The 24,649-nt window shown below is 33.6% G+C and overlaps 2 protein-coding genes across 2 annotated transcripts; both read left to right on the top strand.

The window, feature by feature from the left end:
* Positions 1–8,498: 8,498 nt before the first annotated feature.
* Positions 8,499–12,877, top strand: LOC108461290 (uncharacterized). The gene is made up of 3 exons (XM_017761092.2): positions 8,499–9,327; positions 10,447–11,912; positions 12,475–12,877. Exons 1-3 carry the CDS (start codon positions 8,745–8,747, stop codon positions 12,532–12,534), a joined length of 2,109 nt encoding a protein of 702 aa, XP_017616581.1. The 5' UTR covers positions 8,499–8,744; the 3' UTR covers positions 12,535–12,877.
* Positions 12,878–14,120: 1,243 nt separating this feature from the next.
* Positions 14,121–15,137, top strand: LOC108475170 (uncharacterized). Its single transcript, XM_017777159.1, has one exon. The coding sequence runs from the start codon at positions 14,121–14,123 to the stop codon at positions 15,135–15,137; it is 1,017 nt and encodes a 338-aa protein (XP_017632648.1).
* The last annotated feature ends 9,512 nt before the right edge of the window (positions 15,138–24,649 follow it).

The following is a 24,649-nucleotide window of genomic DNA, read 5'->3' as shown; positions in this document are numbered from 1 at the left end:
CTAAATTCAGATCCTAATTCAGATTACCCATCCAGGCTAAATCCATTTAAACACATATTCATCGGGGACTAGATCACATAAGGAACACCTGTCCGGGCTAGATCGTTTTTACCATCAATTCCTTTTTAGGAAAATCCATCAAACATCCTTTTCATTCAACCGAGACTTTTAGTCCTCTTTTCACCATTTCATTCATATAACATGAATTATTATACCATGACTATCAAAATTGAATAACATCAAAAAGCATACATTTTAAGTAATAAGAGTACACATTCGAGTTACACAAACTTACTTGTCAAATCCTTGTCGGGCAAAACCGTGTAGCAATTCATACAACTCATGTAATAGTAATTTAATATTACAATTCAAGTATAACATTGCATTATTATTATCACATGAACTTACCTCGAATGCAATTACGGCCAACTATTCTAATTTAGTCCATAATCTCGAACTTTCCCGATTTAAGCCCGAATCTCGGTTTTCTTGATCTAACATTTCAAATATAGCTCATTTATTATTCAAATTATTCAAATTGATCCAAAAATCATACTTTTACAAATTTTCATTTTTACCCCTAAACTTTCACTTATTTACACTTTGGCCCCTAGGCTCGTAAAATGATTTTTATTTAATTTCCTTGCATTTTAAGCCTAGATGAATCATTTTAATAACTATAGAAGCCCCCAATTTCCACTAAATCACACTTTTATGATAATTTTATAACTTTTACAAAACGGTCCTTTTAAGCATTTTCACCGAAAATCACTTAGCAAAAGCCATTTATTTAACACCCAACATTCATTTTCTACCATTATACATCAAAAAACATGCATATCACTCATGGTTAAATTTTTAAAGATGAACCCTAGCTCAAAATAATGGTAGAAATAGGTAAATTGAGTTACCGGGACTTAAAAATGTAAAAAAAAACATTAAAAACGGGGTTCGGGATCACTTACAAATGAGATTGGAAGCTTGAACCAAAACCTAGCCATGGCTTCCATGGTAGATTTGGCTTGTACATGAAGAAGATGGACAATTTGGCTTTTTTTGGCTTTTTAATTCTTTTAATTATTAGAGTACCAAAATGCCCCTAACTTAAAAATATTCTATTTCACCTATTTCATGTCTATTTGTAACAGCCCGATTTAGGGCCAAAACAAAATAGTGGTTTCGAAACCACAAATTCGAGGTTGAAAAAAATTATTTTGATTAAGTTTTAGTGTTTATATTATGATTACATAATCGTGTGAAAATTTCGTTGCGAAATTTTATCGATTGGGTGTTTAATTTGACGTTTAGGACTAAATTGAAATAGGTGAAAAACATGTGTGTTCTTGTTCATAAAGTACTTGATTGAAATGGGGGTTTTAAGTAGAGGTCCTTAAATGGCAATTAGACCATTATACTTTATATGGACAAAAATTTGGACATGGATGGAATTTTTAGAAAGTTTAGTAGTAAGGGCCTTTTGGTCATTTGCATAATAAATGAAATAAAATGGGAAAAATAACACAAAAATGTGTTCATCTTCATTTAGCTTGGCCGAAACTTGCATGTTCTCCATAGCTAGGGTTTCTTTCAAGCTTTCAAGCTCAATAGTAAGTGCATTCAAGCCCCGTTTTTAATGTTCTTTACATTTTTGAAATCCTCGTAGCTCGGTTTACCTATTTCTACCATTATTTCGAGTTAAGGTTTATGTTTAAAAATTTACCCATGAATGATATGCATGTATTTTGATGTTTGATGGTAGAATATGAATGTTTGAGGTTAGGAGAACGATCTTTTCTAAGCGATTTTTAGCGAAAATGAGCATAACGGTATAATTGGTAAAAATACCTAATGCTCATAAGTGCATGTTAGAGTGAGAATTTGATGTTGTCATAGAAGAGAAAAATGATCAGAATGTCATAAAACATAAGAATAAGGCTGAAATTAAATTTCTGAGCCTAGGGGAAAAATCGTAATTTTGTAAAAGTTAGGGGGCAAAAATGTAATTTTTCCATAATGTGATTTTTGGATTGAAATAAATATTATGAGTATTAAATGAGCTAAATGTATTGTTATAGATCAAGAAAGGCATGGAATCGACCTCGAACAGGGGAAGGAAAAGGTTTTGGACTAAATTGCAAAATTTTCATATTTTGCACCGAGGTAAGTTTGTATGTAAATAATACATTAATTTCATTCACATTTTTATATTTCAGCCTATTATATATATTTTAGCTGATTTTGAAGCATAAATCGACTATCAGAAGAATGGAAATAAGTAATAGAGAGAAAAATCCCGGTTGAACATTTGGAAAGATTGAATAATATAGATGGAGCGTAGCTAGGTCACATGTATGGTGCTGAGTGCACATCATGTGTACAAGAGAGCTACGAGATACTATGTAGTAGCTAGGTCACATGTATGATACGGGATGTATCCCATGTAGATAAGAGAGCTACGGGAGAGATAAATGTAGCTAGGTCGCATGTGTGATTCCAAGTGAAGGACACCATGTAGACAAGAGAGCTATGAGATAAAGTGGCTAGGTCACATAGGTGGTACTAAGTGTTCACCATGTGTACAAGAGAGCCGAATTATATGAAATATGATGGTGGGGATGTGTGCTGAAACCATCAAGTATCAAGGATTGATCCGAATTGTTCAACGAGATGGTTTTAAGGTGACATTGTAATCATGGACCTATACTTGTGATGTATGAAATGTGGTGAAAATAAATTGTGATATGCATGTTAAAATGAGGTTAGTACAACGAAAGTGTGAAAGAGTGAATTAGCAATAATACTATTTTGGACAGTCACAGCGACGTGAATTTGAAAAATCACCAAAAATAGTAGGAATTTAATTAGAGGCTGAATGAGATATGAAATTAAATCTTAATGAGTATATTCCCATGTAAAAGAAACAGAGCAAGTAAAGAAACTCTATATTTTGAGATATTTATATTTGTGTGTGACTCGCTCAAAATGACTATGTGACCCCCTGTTCTAACTTTGAAAAATCAGTAAAAATTGTACAAAACAAATTAAGAAATATAGTTTATATGTCTAGATTCCTTATTGAGTCTAGTTTTAAATGAAACATATTTCATGGATATTTGAATTGTTACTGGGAGAAATTCAATTCGTAGTGGACAGAGGTCAGATTAGTCGAGCTGTATAATAGGGGAAACTTTAACTAATAAACTGTACTAATTGGCTGCACCAAAAATTCTAGAAATATTTTAGTAAGAAGAAATATTAGTATAGTTTCAGGAAAATTTTACGTATTTGAATTTCAAGTTTTTTAACTCGAGTTATGATTTATTTAGTGAATATGACGCAGGAGAGATAGCTTGACCAAAGTGGAGTAAATAGTAAAATTAAAAAGTAGATACACTTGAGTTATTGTGTAAATATATTAAATTCTTTATTCATTATTTATATACTTGCTTACTAAGCTATAAGCTTACTTTCTTTTCTCTCTTTTGTCTTATAGTGTTGTTATGCTTGCACAGGAGTCAAGGATCGTTGAAGATCTGCCTACACTGTCAATACTTTTGGGTATTTGAACTGAACATTTTGAATTATGGCATGTATAGTAGACTTAGTTATTTTATTACGTGTTATAATTATCTAGGTTTAAAATATTAATTATAGTATCTGACCGATTATTTTGTACGAAGCCTTTGAAATTGGCTAGTATTGTTAAAGGCATATGTTATAATGATTCATGATCTAATTGCACGCCATATTTTTGTCTCGGTTTTATTAAATAGTATGTACTATGTTTTTTTAATACCTCGTACCCTGTTCCGGCGACGGATATGGGTAAAGGGTGTTACACTATTTTTGTCCAACAATTAACCAATGGTCTAACTACCATTTAAGGACCTCTAATTTAAAATTTCATAACAATTAGACACCTCTAACATGTAGAACTCAACTTTTGCACTTTTTTACAATTTAGTCCTTTTGACTAAATTGAGTGCCCAAATGTTAAAATTTTCGAATGAGATTTTCACAAAATCATTTTGTGAAATTTTAGACTACATAAATATAATAAAAATGAATTTTCTCATGTCGAATTTGTTGTTCCGAAACCACTGTTCCGACTAGGCCCTATTTCGAGATGTTACAAAAATTGCATGAATTTTAAATTACGAGCTTGAGGCCTAAATTGTAGTGAAATCAAAATAATAGGGGAAAAAGTGTAATTTTTCAAAAATATGATTTTTTTTACTGAATTAAACAGAATGATTATTGAATAGATTGAATTTGATTATTTAGATCAAGTTAGGCCTCGTACAGATTTAGATCGAGGGAAAAATAAAGTGTCGGACTAGTCGATCCTATTTCACCGTTTTGTGATTGAGGTAATTTCATATGTTTAAATGGCATTTTAATTTTTTATTTAAATGCTATTATGTTATTTATCATACCATGTCACGAAATCCAACGACGTTTCGACGAATATCGAGCGCCATTTGAACCTTAGAAATATATAGGATACAAATGACATGTCATTAGGGTTCCATATTTCGGGTGCTGGTACTGAATGTCCGACCGGTGGCTGAGTTCTGACATTTGTTGCAGATACTCGATAGGTTGTGTGAGTAGCACTGTGTAGCTACGTTCCGACCGATAGCTTGTAGGAGCAAACCGATTTATGGCTCGAGAGAGTTTCTACGCAAAGGAAAAGGAAAGGAATGGTTTTGACCTTATGTTACACACATTGTGTGAGATTCCTGCGTATCTGATATTATTCTAAGAGGTTCAATGGGCATGTAAAGGGAAGGAACAGTAAGTGTTTCGATTGGCAATGTTATGAATTTATGGAAAGGTATGAATTGTTGATGATCAAAGTGTGTATAGCCATGTTTATGAAAAGTATGAATGCTTATATGCTATATTCATGAAAGCTATATTACCATGTGGTGATTTTTCTAAGATATGTGATTAAGCACTTACTTGTGTTGTTCGTGATGTTTAGGCTTGTGCCAAGTTTGTATTGGATTGATTCATGTGCATTTTTATGATTATGCATTGAATTGGTAAGCTTTGTTAATGATTTACAAACTTACTAAGCATTATATGCTTACGTTATTGTTCTTTTCTATTTTTTATAGATTAACGGAAACTCGATCAGTTTGGAAGCTCATCGGAGAGCTATCACACTATCCAGCGACTATATCAATCGATTTTGATGTTTTGATCATGGTTATAATGGCATGTATAGTTGAATTGTGTTTAATGAAATGGTCATTATGTTTGGCTTGTAAATATGGTGTTTTGGTTGATGAACTTTTGGCATTTTAATGCTTTGATGGTTGGTGTTGAATTGGTCAAGTGAAGTTATGTTTTAAATGTCCCTTTTGGTATGCTTGAATGTGATTTTGGTATGAGGCCATTATGGTAAGATTTGGTATAGAATTAGGTTACAAATGTTTGGTTGATGAATGGCTAAATTATGTTTATGTTTAGGTAGATTTGATGCTATGTGATTGAGGTGCCTTTTGACATATTAGTTTTATGGATAAATACCATGTTGAACTAGCTTTCTTGTGCATATTTTAAGTATATTTTGAAGCTTGAAATTATATGCCAATGGCTTGTAGGTGTGAGCATGGTTTAGGTGAAAGAAATGGCTTGAAAATGGCCTATTTGTTGTCCATATGGCCTAAGATACGGGTGTGTGTCTCAGCTGTGTGTGACACACGACCATGTGACACGACCGTATGTCCCCTGTAGGTTTCAAAGGGTTGCAAGTCAGGCAATTACACGGCCTAGCACACGGCCTGGCACACGGGCATGTGAGGCCATTCAAGAGTTACATGGCCTGGCACACGGGTGTATGGCTTGACCGTGTGACCCAAGTCAGAGAGTTACATGGGTATGGATACGAGCTGGGACACAGTCGTGTGTCCCTACTTCGAATGTCCACATGGCCTAAGACACAGGCGTGTGTCTCAACCATGTGAGTCACATGGTCGTGTGACCCTTGCAATGTAAATTTTTCAAACTTTTTCCTTAAGTTTCCATATGTTCTCGATTTAGTCCCAAATTGTTTCTAAAGTGGTTTTTTTTAAGCTTCAAAGAGTCAAAAAAAGGACGATATACATGTGTATGAATGGACTTTGCTATGCTTAATGAAATGTTTAGAAATGAATGTTTTGATTTACGATTTTAATGTAATGCTTCATAACACTATTCTGATGAGGGATACGGGTTAGGGGTGTTACATTATCAAAATGGCCCAATTTGTAAAATATTTAAACTATAGGTCCAATTTTATTTTAATAGGTGGATCATCATGTAAGAATTCAGTTTAAGGAGCCCATTTAATAAGAATTCAGTTTAAGGAGCCCATTTAATTCCTTTGGACGAATTCTCATTAAAAGTCCACACTTGGAAATTTTTTTATTTGATGAGTTGTCATGTTAGTTATTCTATTAGGGTTAGGAAAACTTATTTTGGGGGGCCTATAAGTAGCATGGACGTCCACCCTTACAGAAGAACAATTGATTTTTGTTTTAAGTTAATAATAATTCTCTTTGAGTTTTTCTTCAAGAATTGCTCTTGAGTTTCTTTTAAAAGTTGTTTTAACAATCTTTTAGGTTATGGCAATCATCTTCAAGCTTTTCCAAGATCTCTTTCTTGGAGGGGGAATTAGAGCCATTGAAAGGAGTTGTGGATTTTTAATGTTTCCAAGGCTTCTTAGGATGTCATCTTCTCTTTTCTATCATTAACTGATTGTTTCTTGTTTATTTTAATTTAATTCTTATTGTTTTGGTTTGTTGATTTTATTTATTTTCGTTATAGGTTGAAGTCACTTTAAGAGAGATGTTGTTCTATCTTGTTCCATCAAGAAACACACCAAAATTAGGAGATTCAATCTTTTCTTGTTGTTTCAAATATTCTTGCACAAAATACTTTGTTTTCGTCTTTAAAATCACTTCTAACAAATTTGTTCTGTGTTTTGTTTTCCAGATTTGGTTAGGATGTTTTCTTGAGGACCGAGTATAGTTTCTTTCAATCCAATAAACTCTAATTCGTTCTCTGTTGGACTCTTTACCAGCCGGTTCATCTTTCTTTTGTTTTAATTTCATTTGATTCTCCTTTGTGACAACTAATCTGTTTTCATTGTTTCTAGTTTCCATTTACGTTCGTCTAGAGATTTAGAATAAGTCCACAATTTGAACAAACTTTATAATCCGCTTCCACACTTATCCGTCTCATTCTGTATCATTTATTTTTGAACAAACTTTCATATGATGGTTCATACAATGATGTTATCATTATTATATGCCAAACCATTGCATCAATGTCTCAAAGATCTTCAAGTTTGGACTGTTCATCTCCATCTTCAAGTTTAGCTACTAGAGACCAACTTGTAAAAAGCCCTCAAAGCTTGTGGGAGGAGGTAGAGCTGAAAATGTTTTTCAACCCTTTCCATCCTTTATCAATAAAAGATAAAAATTGTAATTACCATTTAAAAGCATCAGTATTTACAAATACCCAAATACACTAAAATAAAATAAAATATTCAAATACCCATCTTTAAATCAAATAACTTTAAAAATAAATTATGTAACTTTGAATTTGCTGTTTAAAGAAATATACTCTAAAGCAAAATCACAACCAATCCCAAACACCTTCTCGAAATATGTACATGCTAATATCAAAGCTTCGATTCAATCTCTTTTGAGAAATTTTCTTTCAATTTTAACTAATTTGTGTTAGGGTTTGTTCTGTTCATATTGAGGGAGTTGATGAGAAAAAATTATTTTTTTTTGCTTGAGTAATAGGGTTGATTTTAAGTTTTTAAATAAAAGGGATTGTTGTTTTTGTTTTTATTTTTATTTTAAAGTAATTTTTATCTTCTAATTTTTAAAGTGCTTTGAGGCTAAATCTAAGTGAATTATAAGTTTTAGGATAAAAATTAAAATAAATCTTAAAATTATATATGAACTATGGTTTAACGTGTAATTGTGTATATGAATTTTAATTTTGTATAATTTTATATATGAAACTTTTATTTGATTCAATTCTTATAAATTATTAACACAATTATTGATATAATATCATTCTATATTTATATATTGCATACATAAACAATTATATTTATCTAATATAATAATAAATTGATATATTTATTTCTTTAAATGTGTATGATTAAATTAAAATTAAAGTTTCAATTATATATTTAAACCACAATTAAAGTTTTATATGTATAATTGTACCAAATTAAAATTTATATATATAATTATACATTAAATCAAAATTTATATATATATTTTTAGATTTATCCAAATAAATTTATCCAAATAAATTTTAAAAATTATAGCTTTTAAGTTAGCAACCGAAGTTAAGCATTTAGCCTTCAAAATTCAAATGTTCGGCCTCAAATCATTTTCAATCCAAATACATTAAAATTCAAATGTATTTTGGCCCCTTTTAATTGTCGTTGTCATCTACTAAGGTCTTCAAACGGCGTCGTCTGGTATCCATCTCGGAAATGTAACCGAAGCTTTGAAAACCTTGAACGGTCTAAAATATCAATCATATCAAATCAAATCAAAAAAGAAAAAGAAAAAAGGACCCTACCCGATTCTTCCTCAAGCCTTCATCGACGACTTGAGTCAACCAAACCTCGTTGGTAAGCTTTATCAGTCCCCCAATCACTGAGTCAACTAAAACCAACTCGGGGTGAGTTAGCCAGATTGAAACTCTCTTCTTTTTTTCCTCCAATGGCATGCAATGCGATCAATTCATGGACATTCACTGCTCTAGTTGGTGCTTTTCTGGATCTATCCATAGCTTATTTATTTCTTTGTGGATCAACTCTTGCTTATTTAGCTTCGAAATTTCTGGGTTTATTTGGAAAGTCCTTGCCTTGTCCTTGTAATGGATCGTTCGGCCACCCACATAAGAATAATTGTTTTCAATCCATGTTAGTTAATAACCCACATCTTAAAATCTCCTCTGTTCAATCTTCTGTTAAGAAAAAGATTCCTTTTTATTCAATCTGGAGCAACTTTTATGACGAAGATAAAGATGACTGGCATTCAAAATTTGACAACTGGCAAAATGGGGATGTTGCAATGGGAGGGGAAGCAATGTTTAGTTCATGTAATTCAAAGAAGAACACCATTAGAGCAAATATAGGAAGGTTTGGGAATCAGAGGCCAAGAGTTGGACTTAGGCGGCGTAAAAGAGTTGCTAATAGCTATGGCGGAAAGTTTTTCAGTTTTCCGAATGATCCTTTGGCTTCCATTAATACTACCCCAACTGGTTTGAATCCTTCCATTACAACCCCAAATGATTCTGAAGGTGATGTTCTTTTCTATAATCATCGGTTTTAGCTCTTATTATATTTACTGTAATTGATCGTGGTAGCATATATTAGTTTTGCATCAAGGATAAACATGATGAAAACATGCTCAATACCGCAATTTAATTCTATGCTATCTTTTTTTATAATTATTTTGTTTTTGATTAAGTTGGAATTACATTCAAAGATGGCATGGATGGTATGAGTATGTCAATAATGGGGTGAGGATAATTAATTACCTTACTAAATAAGTGGGGAATCATTGAAGAACTCACTCGTTATTATTTCTTTTATATCGAATTCATGATAACTGATTTACTACCATGTTACCCGAACTTTTGGTCTTTTTTTTCTCTAATTTCTTTTATATTTTTAGGAGGTCGGCCATCCATAGCTATGCCTAACCTATAAGTGTCCGGTACAGGTAGTTCAGAGCAACATGGACTAATAAAGTTTCTAGAATTAACTTCATACGTAGTTATACCTGTATCGCAGTGTCCATGTGTGTGTTAATGGCAAAACTATTTGTGTATGCAGTAAATTTTAAGTTGCTGTTGTATAAAACGTAGCTGTGCATAGCCATGATCATCAAATAAACTATCAGAATTCCGACCTGGTAATTAGACTCTCAAAAGTCCTTGAAATATAAATGTAATCCTCAATATGTTATCTTCTTCATTTTTCACTCCATTGAAACTTCAGCACAGAAAGGATTTGGGAGTTGAACCACATAAGAATTGTAGCATTAATGGATCTTCCAGTTCCCTCTTTTGAACCTAAATCTTTTATTTAACCGGAAAGACAAGAGAAGATTGTAAGCAATAGGCCATACCCTCGTCTGGTTCCACTCCTATCTCTAAAAGGTGTATCTTATTTAAAATTTTCCAATCCTGTATTGAATAGATATTGAATGACTTGTTCTTCTAGGAGAATGAAGGAAGATGGAATATGTTTTAAATGCTATTGAGTCCTACTTTGCAGTCTAAGTACATGGTACATTTTTCTTTTGGGAGAAGTTTTCCGAATTCTCAACTGTGCTGAACAGTGACTGGTATGTACATGATAATTTTTTGTGCTTGCTAATACCACATCTAACATGCATGGTTCTGTAATTTTAGATGGCCGGGAAACGTCACAAGAGATTCAATTGCCAAAGCAAGGTTTGCAGGGCTTTGAAATAGATGATGACTCTTGTACAGAGAATAAAATTGAGAAGGAACCAGCAGTGGCTGAGTTCAAGTGCTTGACGCCGGATTGGAACTTTGATGGCAGTGACAAAAATGCAATAGTAGAACAAGCTCTAGGCGAAGAGAATGACGCTCGTGCTGCTCTGTACCTTGAGCTTGAGAAAGAGAGAATCGCTGCTGCAACTGCTGCAGATGAGGCTATGGCAATGATATTGCGCCTGCAAGAGGAGAAGGCAACAATCGAGATGGAAGCGAGGCAGTACCAGAGGATGATTGAGGAAAAATTTGCATATGATGCTGAAGAAATGAACATTCTCAAAGAGATCTTATTAAGGAGAGAAAGAGAAAAGCATTTCTTGGAGAAAGAAGTTGAAGCTTACAAGCAAATGTTTTGCGAAAAAGAGGTATCAGATATGGATATGTATGATATGGCAGCCATATATGACCAAAAGAATTTGAATATGGAGCAACTGGTAATGTCAAAGAAGATCGCTGAATCTGTTGGGGAGAAGGAAAAGACAGTGCATAACATTGATTTTTCAGAGTATGGGATGGGATCTGTTGGATCACTTGATCATGCTGTCGATTTTGGGAATGAATTACCAGTTTCAGAACTTAATGAAGATACTGCTTCTTTAAATTATAGTATCGAAAAAAATCACTCAAATCCATGTAGAAATGATTATGAGATTAGTCAAAAATTTGAGGTGAGGGGAATGACATGTGAGAACGAGAATCCCGATCATCAAGGAAGTTATGTTCAGTCCAATCTGTCAACTACTCATTCGAGATCTGATCTGCTTGAGAGAGCCATTAACACTATAGCAGAAGAGGAACAAAACAGAGAAACCAGTCCGCATCAATGTTTGACACCAAAGGCAACTGAGGCTAAAATAATTTTCCCATATAATAATGAAAAAAAGGAGAAGCATGCAGAAGATTTGCATCAAGTAGATTCTGGAATCAATTATCATATTCTTGATGTTCATGTCATTAATGATGAATCTGACTTGTGTCGGACATGCAATAACCGAACCATTGGTGGGTTAGAAACTGAGCCTTACAGGAGAAGCAGCAGTTTAGATCGACCTGGCAGATTACCACCATGTGGTCCTTCACGAGTCAAATCTTTACCTCCCATTTCGCGCAGAAATTCCATGTCTGCTTTCGATTATGAGAGGTTGAAAATCGATAATGAAGTTGATTGGCTTAGAGAAAGGCTAAAGATTGTACAGAAAGGAAGAGAGAAGCTCAACTTCCCGGCAGGGCGCAAGAAAGGGGAACACTTTCAGTTACAAATATTGGAAAACCTTGCTAGTCAGCTTCGAGAGATTCAACAATTGACAGAACCCAGGAAGGCTTTGCGACGGGCATCTTTGCCCCACCCATTCTCGAAGGTATCATTTCACTCTCGGCTTGAGTAAATCTATATCTGTATCTAACACTCACCTAAGTCTGAATAATATAGTCTATTCAACTGCATAAGTTCCTCTTCTATGTGGATGTATATATTTATTCAACTGCTTAAGTTCCTTTTCTTATAGTACATTCTTTTACATGATCAGATTTATAATAGTATCCGGCAGACACTTCAGTCTGGGTAAAATAATTTGTTCAACTGCATTAGTTCCTTTTTATATTGTACTTTCTTTTACACGATCCAATTTACATCCCTATCCAGCAAGCAATCAAGCCCAAGTAACATGAGTTATTTTACTTCATAGGTTCCTTTCTCTTTGGATGCATAAGTTTAGTCAACTGCGTAAGTTCGGTTTGTTTATTGTACATTCCTTTACATATGATCAAATCTATATCTGTATCCAACATGAACATAATTCCAAGTAACATAGTTTATTCGACTGCATAAGTTCGGTTTCTATTCGGATGCTAGCTCATAAACCTAAAAAATTAACCCGAGCCTTTAACAACTTGGTTGATTTCTGGACTATATGATTTCAGGTTATGTCAAAGAAGAAAAATCAGAGGGGTGTTCTTGGAGGCGTGTTGAGAAGTGTTTAAATCAGATGAGCAACTTAATCTGATACCTTTTGAAGGTAACGTTCCTTCAATTGCGCTAGTAAGCTGTCTTAAAAAAATTTACCTGTTACAGATTCGGACTCAAATGTTACTCAGACCGGGTGTAGGTGCTAGAGAGGATAATAAATCTGACATGGTTATGTTCAATCTTTTCTAAAATTTTTCATGTATTTGGACCACGTCCCTTAAAAAAATATAGAAGTGTTAAGCAACGTAGAAGGAATATATTAGTTTCTGCCTATTGTTTTAAGTATCCAATTTTGATTACTTGGTGTGTAAATTCTAATGACATAAAGTTTCTTTTCTACTAAAACTTTCCTTAAAATCTGTTGATTTCACTTTTAAACTTTAACTATTTTTTTTTCTCTTTTACTTAATTGCAATCTGCTGCATCTGTTGTTTAAATAGTTTACAATTGAAATTTGGACGGAACTCGTAAAACAAGCATTAATTTTCTCTGTTTGCCTCGCTCCAACTCTACATCTTTCGACTCGAATTTTGATATTGCTCTTTAAGAATTATCCAAATACAAGAAAAAGTTTTAAAATTTTGGTGAAATATTTGGTTTTATTTTGGTTACTCAACTATTAATATTGTTCGATTTAATTATTTAACTTTTTAAAATTAAATATTTTAGTTATTTTCTCATTAATTGTAGTTAGATCGTAACATTGGTTTTCTTTTGATCTATTATGAAAAGGCATTGGGAATTGGATGTAGGCAACATTTAGGCTTTTTGAGTACTCGATTACTAGGAGCTGGTCATTGCTCCCGAATGATGTCTTTGGGTTTGTGGGTTTATCTATCTGGCTTGCTTTCTTTTTGCTATAGCTTTTGTTTCTCTATTTCCAAAAATAGAATAAAAGGCTCAACTTAGATAATTAGACAGCGTTTAAATTAGCTCAATAAATAAAGACAAATTACTAATTTATTAAGCTTAATTTTTTCTGGTTTTGTTAGCCAGAATGTGTTATATTGGATCAGTATTTTTGAACAGAATAACAATGGTGTAATTGAAATATAATCTAAATCAGTTAAATTCAGATACATTTATTAAAGAAATTAAATATTTAATTTCGTTAATGTTATGAAATATTTATGTGGATGTCATTATCAACTCCATAAATTATAAAACTCTTTCTATACCCCATAAGTTATGAGACTTTTTCTATACCCCATTAATATGGGAGATAAAAGGTCATGACCCTTTACATGCCTTATAATAATTAGAGAATTACTTTTAACCGTTATATATATGGGGCTCATGTACTCATGAAAAATATATATAAAAAGAAGATACACTCTCTCTTCTATATTCTCTCTACACTCTTTCTTCTATCACATTTTAGTTTATTCTTTCTTTATTATTTCACAACACATTATCAGCACGAGTCTCTAATACAAGAAATCAAGGCCAACAAATTTTTCCTTAAAGATTGCCGAAGGACGCTTAGGTGAAGTAAGGGTAACAAGTTGATCTATTTCATTTGCATATGTGCTATTTCATTTGCATATTAACATGCTTTATTTTACATTATTGACTTGTCTATTTTATCTTATAGTTTATAATGTCAAATCTTACAAAACTCGAATTTGTGGCTCTGGACATCACTGGAAATAACTATTTATCATGGGTACTAGATGCTGAAATTCACTTAGATGCAAATGGCCTTGGTGAGACTATTAAGGAGGGAAATGAAAAAACTACACAAGATAAGGCCAAGGCCATGATTTTCCTTCGCCATCACTTCCATGAAGGTCTAAAGACCGAATATTTGACTGTTAAGGACCCTCAAATTCTTTGGGCCAATTTAAAGAAAAGATATTACCATCAGAAAACTGTGATTTTGCCTAAAGCTCGTTATGAGTGGCTGAATTTAAGATTGCAAGACTTTAAGTCTGTTAGTGATTATAACTCGGCCATGTTCAGAATCACTTCACAATTGAATTTATGTGGAGAGAAGATTACTGATGCAGAAATGTTAGAAAAAATATACTCAACTTTCCATGCACATAATGTTGTCCTGCAGACACAATATCGTGAAAAAGGCCAGAAATATTTTGAATTAATCTATTGTCTTCTAGCGGCGGAGCAAAACAACGAGCTGTTAATGAAAAACCATGAATTACGCCCAACTGGCTCTGCTCCATTCCCTGAAGCGAATGTGAGTTTACACAATGGGCAAGAATTAAAAGAAACACACCATGCAAATAGTAGTGTGCGTGGCCGTGGTCGTGGCCGAGGGTGTGGCCGCGGACATAGATATGGATATGGTCGAGGTGGTCATTTTAAAAATTCACATTCCTACCAGAAGTGGGATCGGAAAAATGGTAACAAGGAAGAGAAAGAAAAAGGTGAAAATGTGACTAATGTATGCTATCATTGTGGAGGAAAAGGACATTGGTCTCGTGTGTGTCGCACACAAAAGCATTTAGTTGATCTTTATCAGCAGTCCATAAAACAGAAGGGAAAGAAAGTAGAAACCAATCTTGTGTATAAAGATGGCGAAGGTGATTTTGATGATGGCAATGCAATCCACTTAGAAGTGGCTGATTTTCTTTCTACCCCTGAAGGAAATTATTAAGGCCACAAATTTCGATAAATAATAAAATAAACCTCTACTACTCTATGTTTCATTTAGCAACTTTAATAATGATGTTATGGCCTTTACTAGTGCTATGTTTTATGTGATAATTTTGTTTTATAGACCTTTTAGTAATTTGAACTTTGAATACCTGCTTTCACCATTATATGTGACATTTTGTGGTTATTTTGTTTCTTTGAAGAATATTATCTCGCAAAGGCAATCAGCTATGAATAGTGAAAATATATGTCTAGCAGACAGTGCAACTACTCACACCATATTGAAAGACAAGAGATATTTTTCTCATTTAATAATGAAAGAAGAAAGTGTGAGCACTATATCTCGTAGTACAACTATTATAAAAGGCTCCGGAAGAGCAATTATTTTATTACCAAAGGGAACAAAAATTGAAATTATTAATGCATTATACTCCCCTAAGTCTTAAAGAAATTTATTGTGTAACACCCCTTACCCATTACCGTCGCCGGAACAGGATACAAGGTATTACCAGAACATAACACATACCATTAAACATAACCGAAATATAAATATGTCTTGAACAATATTAGCCAACTTTAATGGCTTGTACAAATTAGCTGGTCGAGTACTGTAACTAATATTTTAAACCTAGACAAATATGACACGTAACAAAATAATTAAGCCTACTATACATGCCATAATTCAAAACGTTTAGTTCAAATATCCTAAAGTATGATAGTGCGGATAGATCTTCACGATCCTTAACTCCTGAGCAAGCCGAAGAACACTATAAGACAAAAGAGAGAAACAAAGTAAGCTTATAGCTTAGTAAGTAAGTATGTAAATACTAATAAAAAAAAATCTAACATGTTTACACAACAATTCAAGTACATCTACTTTAACTTCACTATTCATTCCACTTTGATTAAGCTGTCTCTGCTGCGTCATATTCACTAAATAAATCATAACTCGAGTTACAAAACTCGAAATTCAAATCCGTAAAATTTCCCTAAATCTAGACTCATAAAGCTTTTTGCTAATTTTTTCTATAATTTTGGTTCAGCCGATTAGTACAGTTTATTAGTTAAAGTTTCCCTGTTACACAGCTCGACTGATCTGACCTCTGTTCACTACAAATTGAATTTCTCTCAGTAAACAATTCAAACAACCCTGAAGTCTGTTTCATTTAAAACTAGTCTCAATAAGGAATTTAGGCATGTAAACTATATTTCTTAATTTTCTTTGTACAATTTTTAATGATTTTTCAAAGTTGGAACAGGGGATCACGTATTCATCCTGAGCAAGTCACATACAATTGTAAATATCTCAAAATATAGAATTCCTTTGCTTGCTCTGTTTCTTTTATATGAAAGTAGACTCATTAAACTTTAATTTCACATCTCATTCAACCTCTAATTATATTCCTCCTATTTTTGGTGATTTTCAAAATCACGTCACTGCTACCATCTAAAAACAGTTTTAATGCTAATTTCACTCTTTCACAAATTCTTTATGCTAACCTCATTTTATCTTATATTTGTATATACCACAAATCATTTTCACCACATTTCATTCACCATAAGTGTAGGTCCAAACCACAATATCACCACAAAACCATCCCGTTGAACAATTCGGATCAATCCTCGATATTTAATGGTTTCAAAGACACACCCCACCATCATACTTCGTTTAGTTCTCTCTTGTACACATGGTGAACACTTAGTACTACTCATGCGACCTAGCCGATTTGTCTCGTAGCTCTCTTGTCTACATGGTGTCCGTCACTTGGAATCACGCATGCGACCCAGCTACATTTATCTTTCACGTAGCTCTCTTGTCTACATGGTGTCCTTCACTTGGAATCACGCATGCGACCTAGCTACATTTATCTTTCACGTAGCTCTCTTGTCTACATGGGATACATCTCGTATCGCACATGTGACCTAGCTACTACAGGTGTCTCGTAGCTTTCTTGTACACATGATGTGCACTCAGCATCATACATGTGACCTAGCTACGCTCCTCTATTTCATTCGATCTCTCAATGTTCAACCGGATCTCTCTCTATATTTATTTCCATTCTTCCAATAGTCGATTTATATTTTAACATCAGCTAGTATATTTATATAATAGGCTGAAATATAAGAATGTACATGAAATTATTGTAATATTTACATACAAACTTACCTTGGTGCAAAATGTAGGAATTTTGCAATTTAGTCCAAAACTTTTTCCTTCCCCTGCTCGAGATCAATTCCGCGTCTTTCTTGATCTATAATAACACATTTAGCTCATTTAATACTCATACTATTTATTTCAATCCAAAAATCATATCATGGAAAAATTACATTTTGCCCCTAACTTTACAAAATTACATTTTTGCCCCTAGGCTCGGAATTTAATTTCAGCCCTTATTCTTATGTTTTATGATATGCTGAACATTTTCTCTTCTACAACAACATCAAATTCTCACTCTATCATATAGTTATGAACAATAGGTATTTTTACCGATTATCTGCTTTTACTCGTTTTCACTTAAAACCGAGTAGCACAAGTTATTTAACATAATTTAAAACCTCATATTCTATCATAAAACATCAAAATACACAAATTTCACCTATGGGTATTTTTCCAAATGTGAACCCTAGGTTAAATTATTACTAGCATAAGCTTAATCGAGCTTCCGGATTCCAAAACGTAAAGAACATTAAAAGCGGGCTTGGAATCACTTACTATGGAGCTTGAAAATTGAAGAAACCCTAGCTATGGAGAGAGGGAGAATTCGCAGCAACTAAGGAGGATGATGATCAATTTTGTGTTATTTTTCCCATTTTATTTCATTTAATATCCAAATGACCAAAATGCCCTCCTTACTAAACTTTCAAAAATTCCTTCCATATCCTAATTTTGTCCATGAACTTAAAATTGGTCAAATTGCTATTTAAGACCTCCTAATTAATATTCCAAAACAATTTCATACTAAAAACTTCTGGGATGCAAATTTTGCAACTTATTCGATTTAGTCCCTACTTTCAATTTAAGCTCTTTAGGCATAGAATTTCATCACGAAATTTTCACACAATCATGCAATCATATCATAAACCCCAAAATAATTATAAAAAAATTATTTCTATCTCGGATTTGTGGTCACGAAACCACTATTCCGATTAGGCCCTAATTCGGGTTGTCACATATTGTGTTTTAAAGATATTCGCCAAAATGGATATCATATTGAGACTTTAAACGAAGAAAATTGTGAATTCCTTCAAATTACGAGTATTGCTCAAGGCAATAAACAAATTGTTGAGAAATTGCCTGCATTCTTTACTGGTTTGTATTACACAAAGATCAGTTCTATAGAAACACATGCTATAGTAAACCAGAAGTTTACTAATGACTTTGTTCTTTGGCATGACCGGTTAGGCCATTCGGTTCAATAATGATGCGAAAAATAATTGAAAATTCATGTGGACATTCATTGAAGAGCCAGCAGATTCTTCAAAACATTACATGTGTTGCATGTTCACTGGGGAAATTAATAATCCGACCATCACCAGCTAAGATAAATAACGAACCACTTACTTTTCTTGAGCGAATTCAAGGGGATATATGTGGGCCTATACATCCCCCATGTGGACCATTTAGGTACTTTATGGTTTTAATCGATGCATCGAGTAGATGGTCTCATGTATCTTTGTTATCAACTCGTAACTTGGCGTTTGCGAGATTACTTGCTCAATTGATTCAATTACGAGCCCATTTCCTAGATTTTCCTATTAAGACCATCCGTCTTGATAATGCTGATGAATTTACTTCTCAGTCTTTTAATAACTATTGCATGTTCATTGGAATAAGTGTTGAACATCCTGTAGCTCATGTTCACACACAAAATGGTCTAGCAGAATCTTTAATAAAACGACTTCAATTGATAGCAAGGCCATTACTTATAAAGTCAAAACTCCCAATCACTGCTTGGGGGACATGCAATTTTACATGCAACTGTATTAATTCGCATCAGGCCAACAAGTTATCATACAGTCTCCCCCTTACAAATAGTTCATGGTCAAGAACCAAATATTTCCCATCTAAGAACATTTGGATGTGCCATATATGTTCCAATTGCTCCACCATATAGAACTAAGATGGGACCTCAAAGAAGGTTGGGTATATATGTTGGATTTGAATCCTTATCCATAATTAAATATCTAGAACCATCTACAGGGAATCTATTTACGACTCGTTTTGCAGATTGTCATTTTGACGAGTCAATTTTTCCAACATTAGGGGGAGAAATCAAACAGCTGAATAAGAAAATTAGTTGGAAAGAGTTGTCATTAGCTCATCTTGATCCTCGAACTAAGCAATGTGATTTAGAAGTTCAAAAGATTATTCATTTACAAAGTTTAGCTAATGAATTGCCAGACGCATTTTCTGACCCAAAGAAAGTGACTAAGTCACATATACCAGCTGTGAATGCTCCAATAAAACTTGATGTCCCAGAAGGACAAAATCTAGTTGCTACTGAGTCTAATACACACCTGAAGCGTGGTAGACCAATTGGTTCCAAAGATAAGAATCCTCGAAAAAAGAAAGGAGCAAAGATTAATGATGGCGAAATCAAAGAAAAAATGATTATACCGGGATCTCCTGAAGAGACTATAGACATGACTGGAAGAATAGTTTCAGAAGAAAATCAAGTACCTGACAATGAAGAGATCTCTATTGATTATGTCATGTTCGGTATAAAATGGAACCGAAATCAAATCGACGTCGATGATATTTTTGCATGCAATGTAGCACTAGATGTTATAAATAATAAAAAGGATTATGAACCAAAATCGATTGAAGAATGTAAACAAAGAGATGAAGAAGCAATTGAAAATGAATTGAAATCACTAGCGAAAAGAGAAGTGTTTGGACTTGTAGTCCGTATACCTACAGGTGTGAAACCAGTGGGATATAAATGGGTTTTTGTGTGTAAAAGAAATGAAAAGAGTGAAATTGTAAGGTATAAAGCACGTTTAGTTGCACAAGGATTCTCACAAAGACCTGGAATTGATTATGAGGAGACATATTCTCCTATGGTGGATGCAACTACATTTAGATTTTTGATAAGTCTGGCTATAAGAGAAGGGATTGATTTACGCCTAATGGATGTAATAGCAGCTTATTTGTATGGCCCACTGGATACTAACATTTATATGAAACTCCCTGAAGGATTTAAACTACCTGAAGCAGTGAGTTTAGGTTCTAGAGAACATTATTCGATCAAATTGCACAAATCCCTTTATGGATTGAAACAATCCGGATGCATGCGGTATAATCGCCTAAGCGAGTATTTATTGAAAGAAGGATACAAGAATGATCCAATTTGCCCATGCATTTTCATTAAGAAGTTTGATCTGGATATATAATTATTGCAGTATATGTTGATGATTTGAATATCATTGGAACTCCTGAAGAGATCCAAAAGACTGTTGAGTGCTAGAAGAAAGAATTTGAAATGAAAGACCTTGGAAGAACAAAATTTTGTTTAGGGTTACAAATTGAGCACCTAAAAAAAGGAATCCTTGTGCATCAATCAACGTATATTGAAAAGGTGCTAAAGAGATTTTATATGGATAAGGCACATCCAATAACTACCCCGATGGTTGTAAGATCACTTGATCCAAGTAAAGATCCTTTCCGTTCTCGGGAAGATGTGAAGATTTTCTTGGTCCTGAAGTGTCATACCTCAGTGCAATTGGGGCATTAATGTATCTTGCTAGCCATACCCGACCTGATATATCTTTTTCTGTAAATTTGCTAGCAAGATTTAGCTCATGCCCAACTCGGAGACATTGGACTAGAGTAAAACAGATATTTTGTTATCTCCAAGGCACAAAGAATATGGGTCTATTTTTCCCTAATAAATCAAAGACAGAGTGATTGGTTTTGCAGATGCAGGATTTATGTCATATCCTCATAATGGAAAATCACAAACTGGATATGTTTTTACATATGGAGGTACTATAATCTCTTGGCGCTCAATGAAGCAAACAATTGCAGCAACCTCGTCTAATCATGCAGAAATCTTAGCAATCCATGAAGCAAGTCGTGAATATGTATGGCTAAGATCTATGATCCAGCATATAAGGAATAATTATGGTTTATCATCTGGAAAGGAAGCTACAACTGTCTTGTTTGAAGACAACACAGCATGCATTGATCAGCTTGATAGTAGATACATCAAAGGTGACAGAACAAAACACATTGCACCAAGATTCTTCTTCACTCATGGCCTCCAGAAGATTAAGGAGATAAAAGTTAAGTAGATCAGTTCAAGTGAGAATTTAGCAGATTTATTCACTAAGGCGCTTCCTACATCAGTGTTTTAGAAGCTTGTTTACTACATTGGAATGCATCACCTTCGAGATCTCAAGTGATGTAGCCATTAGGGGGTGTTAATACGCGCTGTACTCTTTTTCCCTTAACCTTGGTTTTATCCTTTGGGTTTTCGGTAAGGTTTTTAATGAGGCAACATATCAAGCGTATAATTATGTACTCTTTTTCCTTCACTAAGTTTTTGTCCTACTGGGTTTTTCTTAGTAAGGTTTTAACGAGGCATAATTAGATAATGAACATCCAAGGGGGAGTGTTATGAAATATTTATGTGGATGTCATTATCAACCCCATAAGTTATGAGACTTTTCCTATACCCCATTAATATGGGAGATAAAAGGTCATGACCCTTTACATGCTCTATAATAATTAGAGAGTTACTTTTAACCCCTATATATATGGGGCTCATGTACTCATGAAAAATATATATAAAAAGAAGATACACTCTCTCTTCTATATTCTCTCTACACTCTTTCTTCTATCACATGTTAATTTATTCTTTCTTTATTATTTCACAACAGTTAACACCATTTTCACCAAATTTTATGTCCATAGTATTCATTGGGGATGCTAATGGAATAAATTTGCATAATAATTGTTGAGGGTCAACTCTTTCAAGAAAAATTTTTAAAGTGTTGTCTCTCGGGCAATCGATTAGGGCGTAAAGATCTTAATTATTTCATGGAGTAGGTGTGCCTCAGTAGGTGGAGAGAGTATGTACCTAAAATACATGTAGATAATTAATCAGTGAAGTCACATGCGATGAAGATTGAACCACCAAGTAAGGCATAACTAGCCTTTTCAAAGAGACATAGTATCACATGGCTAGTTGCCTTGTTATTGTTGACAGGAGTCGACTCCTTCAAGAGAAGTCTCCAAAGTGTCGTCCGTTAGGCGGTCGACTAGTCCCTCAACAATCGAAAGTATTGTCCCAGGATCCAGGTTGTGTCTCCCGGCTCCGCGGAAAGCGCCGAGGGTTCACGAAGTGGGAGCATCTTGATTAGTGGAGAGAGTAGAAAAAGCTAGTTATGCATTGGTTGATGGTTCGATCCACATTGCACGTAACTTCACCAATTAATTATCCACGTGTTCCTCAGGTACGTACTCGCTCCACCAACCTCGGTGCTCCCACTCCATGAACCCTTGATGCTCTCTGCAGTGTTGGGATACAAAACCCGAGTCCCAGGGCAATACTTTCGGTTGTTGAAGGCCTAGTTTACTGTCTAGCGAACGACACTTGGGAGACTTCTCTTGAAGGAGACGATCCCCTCAATGATAATAAAAATAAAACTTACAACATTTGTAACTAATTTAGAAATTAAAGAATGTTGAAGAATCATATCTAGGTTTACCACAAATGAATGATAGAAGCAAATTCGTCACAATTATTAGACGTGGGGATGAATCAGATTCACCATTATTAGATAACACTTATCACATAAAATTATAAATCATTCATAAAAACTTTTACCGCTACCTACAGTTGTTGTTTACCAAAACTTAAAACAGTTTATGGAAATGCTTAATTACAGTGATCACTACGAGTATACACTACTAAAAATTGTGCAAACAAAAACAAAGAGCACCAAGGATTTGTTCACATAGTTTGATTTCTCTACGTCTGCGATGTAATAGCTCGTTTTTAGTGGTGTTGAAAACGGCTATTTCGGAACTCCATTTCTATAGTCTAAGTCCGTAAATATTAATATTTAATATTTATGAGGCTAGTATAAAATTTTATTAAAGTTTGGTCCAACAATTTTGTCAAATTGCTAGTTAATTAAGGTACAATGACTAAATTGTAAAAGTTTACCGTATATATATTTTTAAATTACTAAAGGACCAATTGAGCACTTAGACCATTTTTAAATGGTCAAATGGTGGTAGATGGTATCAAGAATCCACTAGACTTGTTAATCATCATTAAGTTTTAACTATATAAAATTTAATTAAATAAATGTTGGTTAATTAAGCTAATATAAATATAAAAGGAAAACAAAAAGGGTAACATCTTTATTTTCTTTCTTCTTCACCGAATGTTCATCAAACTTAAAAAAAGTCATTTTAAGTTTTGAACACTTTCGGTCCCTCAAATTTGTAAGATTTCAAGTCCTTTTCTTGTAATTTTTATGTTTTTGAGGTCATGGGAGCTTGATTTAGCTAGCTCATGTACCAATTTGTAAAACTGTTAAAGTTTTGAAAAGTTTTCATTGATGATTTTTTAAAGAAATTGATGTTAAATTGGTAGCTTTTAATTGTTAGTTTTTGAACATAAGGACTTAAGTGTATAAATTGTGAAATTAATGTGAAATTGATGTAATAATAGAGGGTCTTAGAAGGATATGATTGAGATTGATTTTGAAATTGAAGCTCAAATTTGAAAAATATTGTTATTTCGATTTTCAGGATAAATTGAATAAAATGTAAGATTCTAGGGATGTAAAAAATAAAATTAAATTAGTTTAATCAATATTAGGAGATTCTATAAAATATTTGGTATTGATAAATTGAATTGAATAATTGAATACATTGAGAATTGAACCAAATCAAAGATAATCAAGGAAAAGGCAAAATTGTGGAATAGTACTTAAAGATACAATTGTTTATTGTTTTGCCAGCTAAGTTCATATGATATGATTATCTTTAAATTGCTCTGTATTTGAATTATGAATATGTTTATGATTGGTTGTAATTCGAATTGTTCGCGATTTGGTACAAAAGGTAAGATATGGACTAAATTATAAATAAATGGTTATATGTGTTAAAGATGCCAAAGTGAACTTAGTAAATGATAGGATACGGTTGGCATGCCAATAGGGTTATATGTGCACTTGTGCATGATATGTGATTATACGAGATAATTGATTGTACGGATATCATTACAGATTATATTGGGATCCAACATTTGTTGCGGACCATCAACTATTGTATGTCTCTACGGAGACCCTAGTATGGTGGAGAGAAGTATTGTTGTACGATTATTTGAATGATTGCTTATGGGCTTTGCACTTCGATGCCCTAGTATAGTGTAGTTACCTGTGTATCTGAATTTGTTCGCTAGAGTTCATCGGGCTAAAAAGGTTAACGAAAAGCGAAAATGGCAATGGAATGGTATGAGTTAGATATCCAATTGATTAAAGGTTGATTTGATT

The sequence above is a fragment of the Gossypium arboreum genome, chromosome 3 (genome assembly GCF_025698485.1).
Source record: "Gossypium arboreum isolate Shixiya-1 chromosome 3, ASM2569848v2, whole genome shotgun sequence".
Classification (NCBI taxonomy): Eukaryota; Viridiplantae; Streptophyta; class Magnoliopsida; order Malvales; family Malvaceae; genus Gossypium; species Gossypium arboreum.
The sequence above is the reverse complement of the archived record's forward strand: the minus strand, read 5'-3'. Positions and strand labels throughout refer to the sequence as shown.

Coding starts and splice junctions, on each gene's coding strand:
- LOC108475170 (XM_017777159.1), top strand. CDS start 14,121: ATGTCAAATCTTACAAAACTCGAATTTGTGGCTCTGGACATCACTGGA.
- LOC108461290 (XM_017761092.2), top strand. CDS start 8,745: ATGGCATGCAATGCGATCAATTCATGGACATTCACTGCTCTAGTTGGT. Junction 9,328..10,446: donor AACCCCAAATGATTCTGAAG/GTGATGTTCTTT, acceptor CTGTAATTTTAG/ATGGCCGGGAAACGTCACAA. Junction 11,913..12,474: donor TGCCCCACCCATTCTCGAAG/GTATCATTTCAC, acceptor ATATGATTTCAG/GTTATGTCAAAGAAGAAAAA.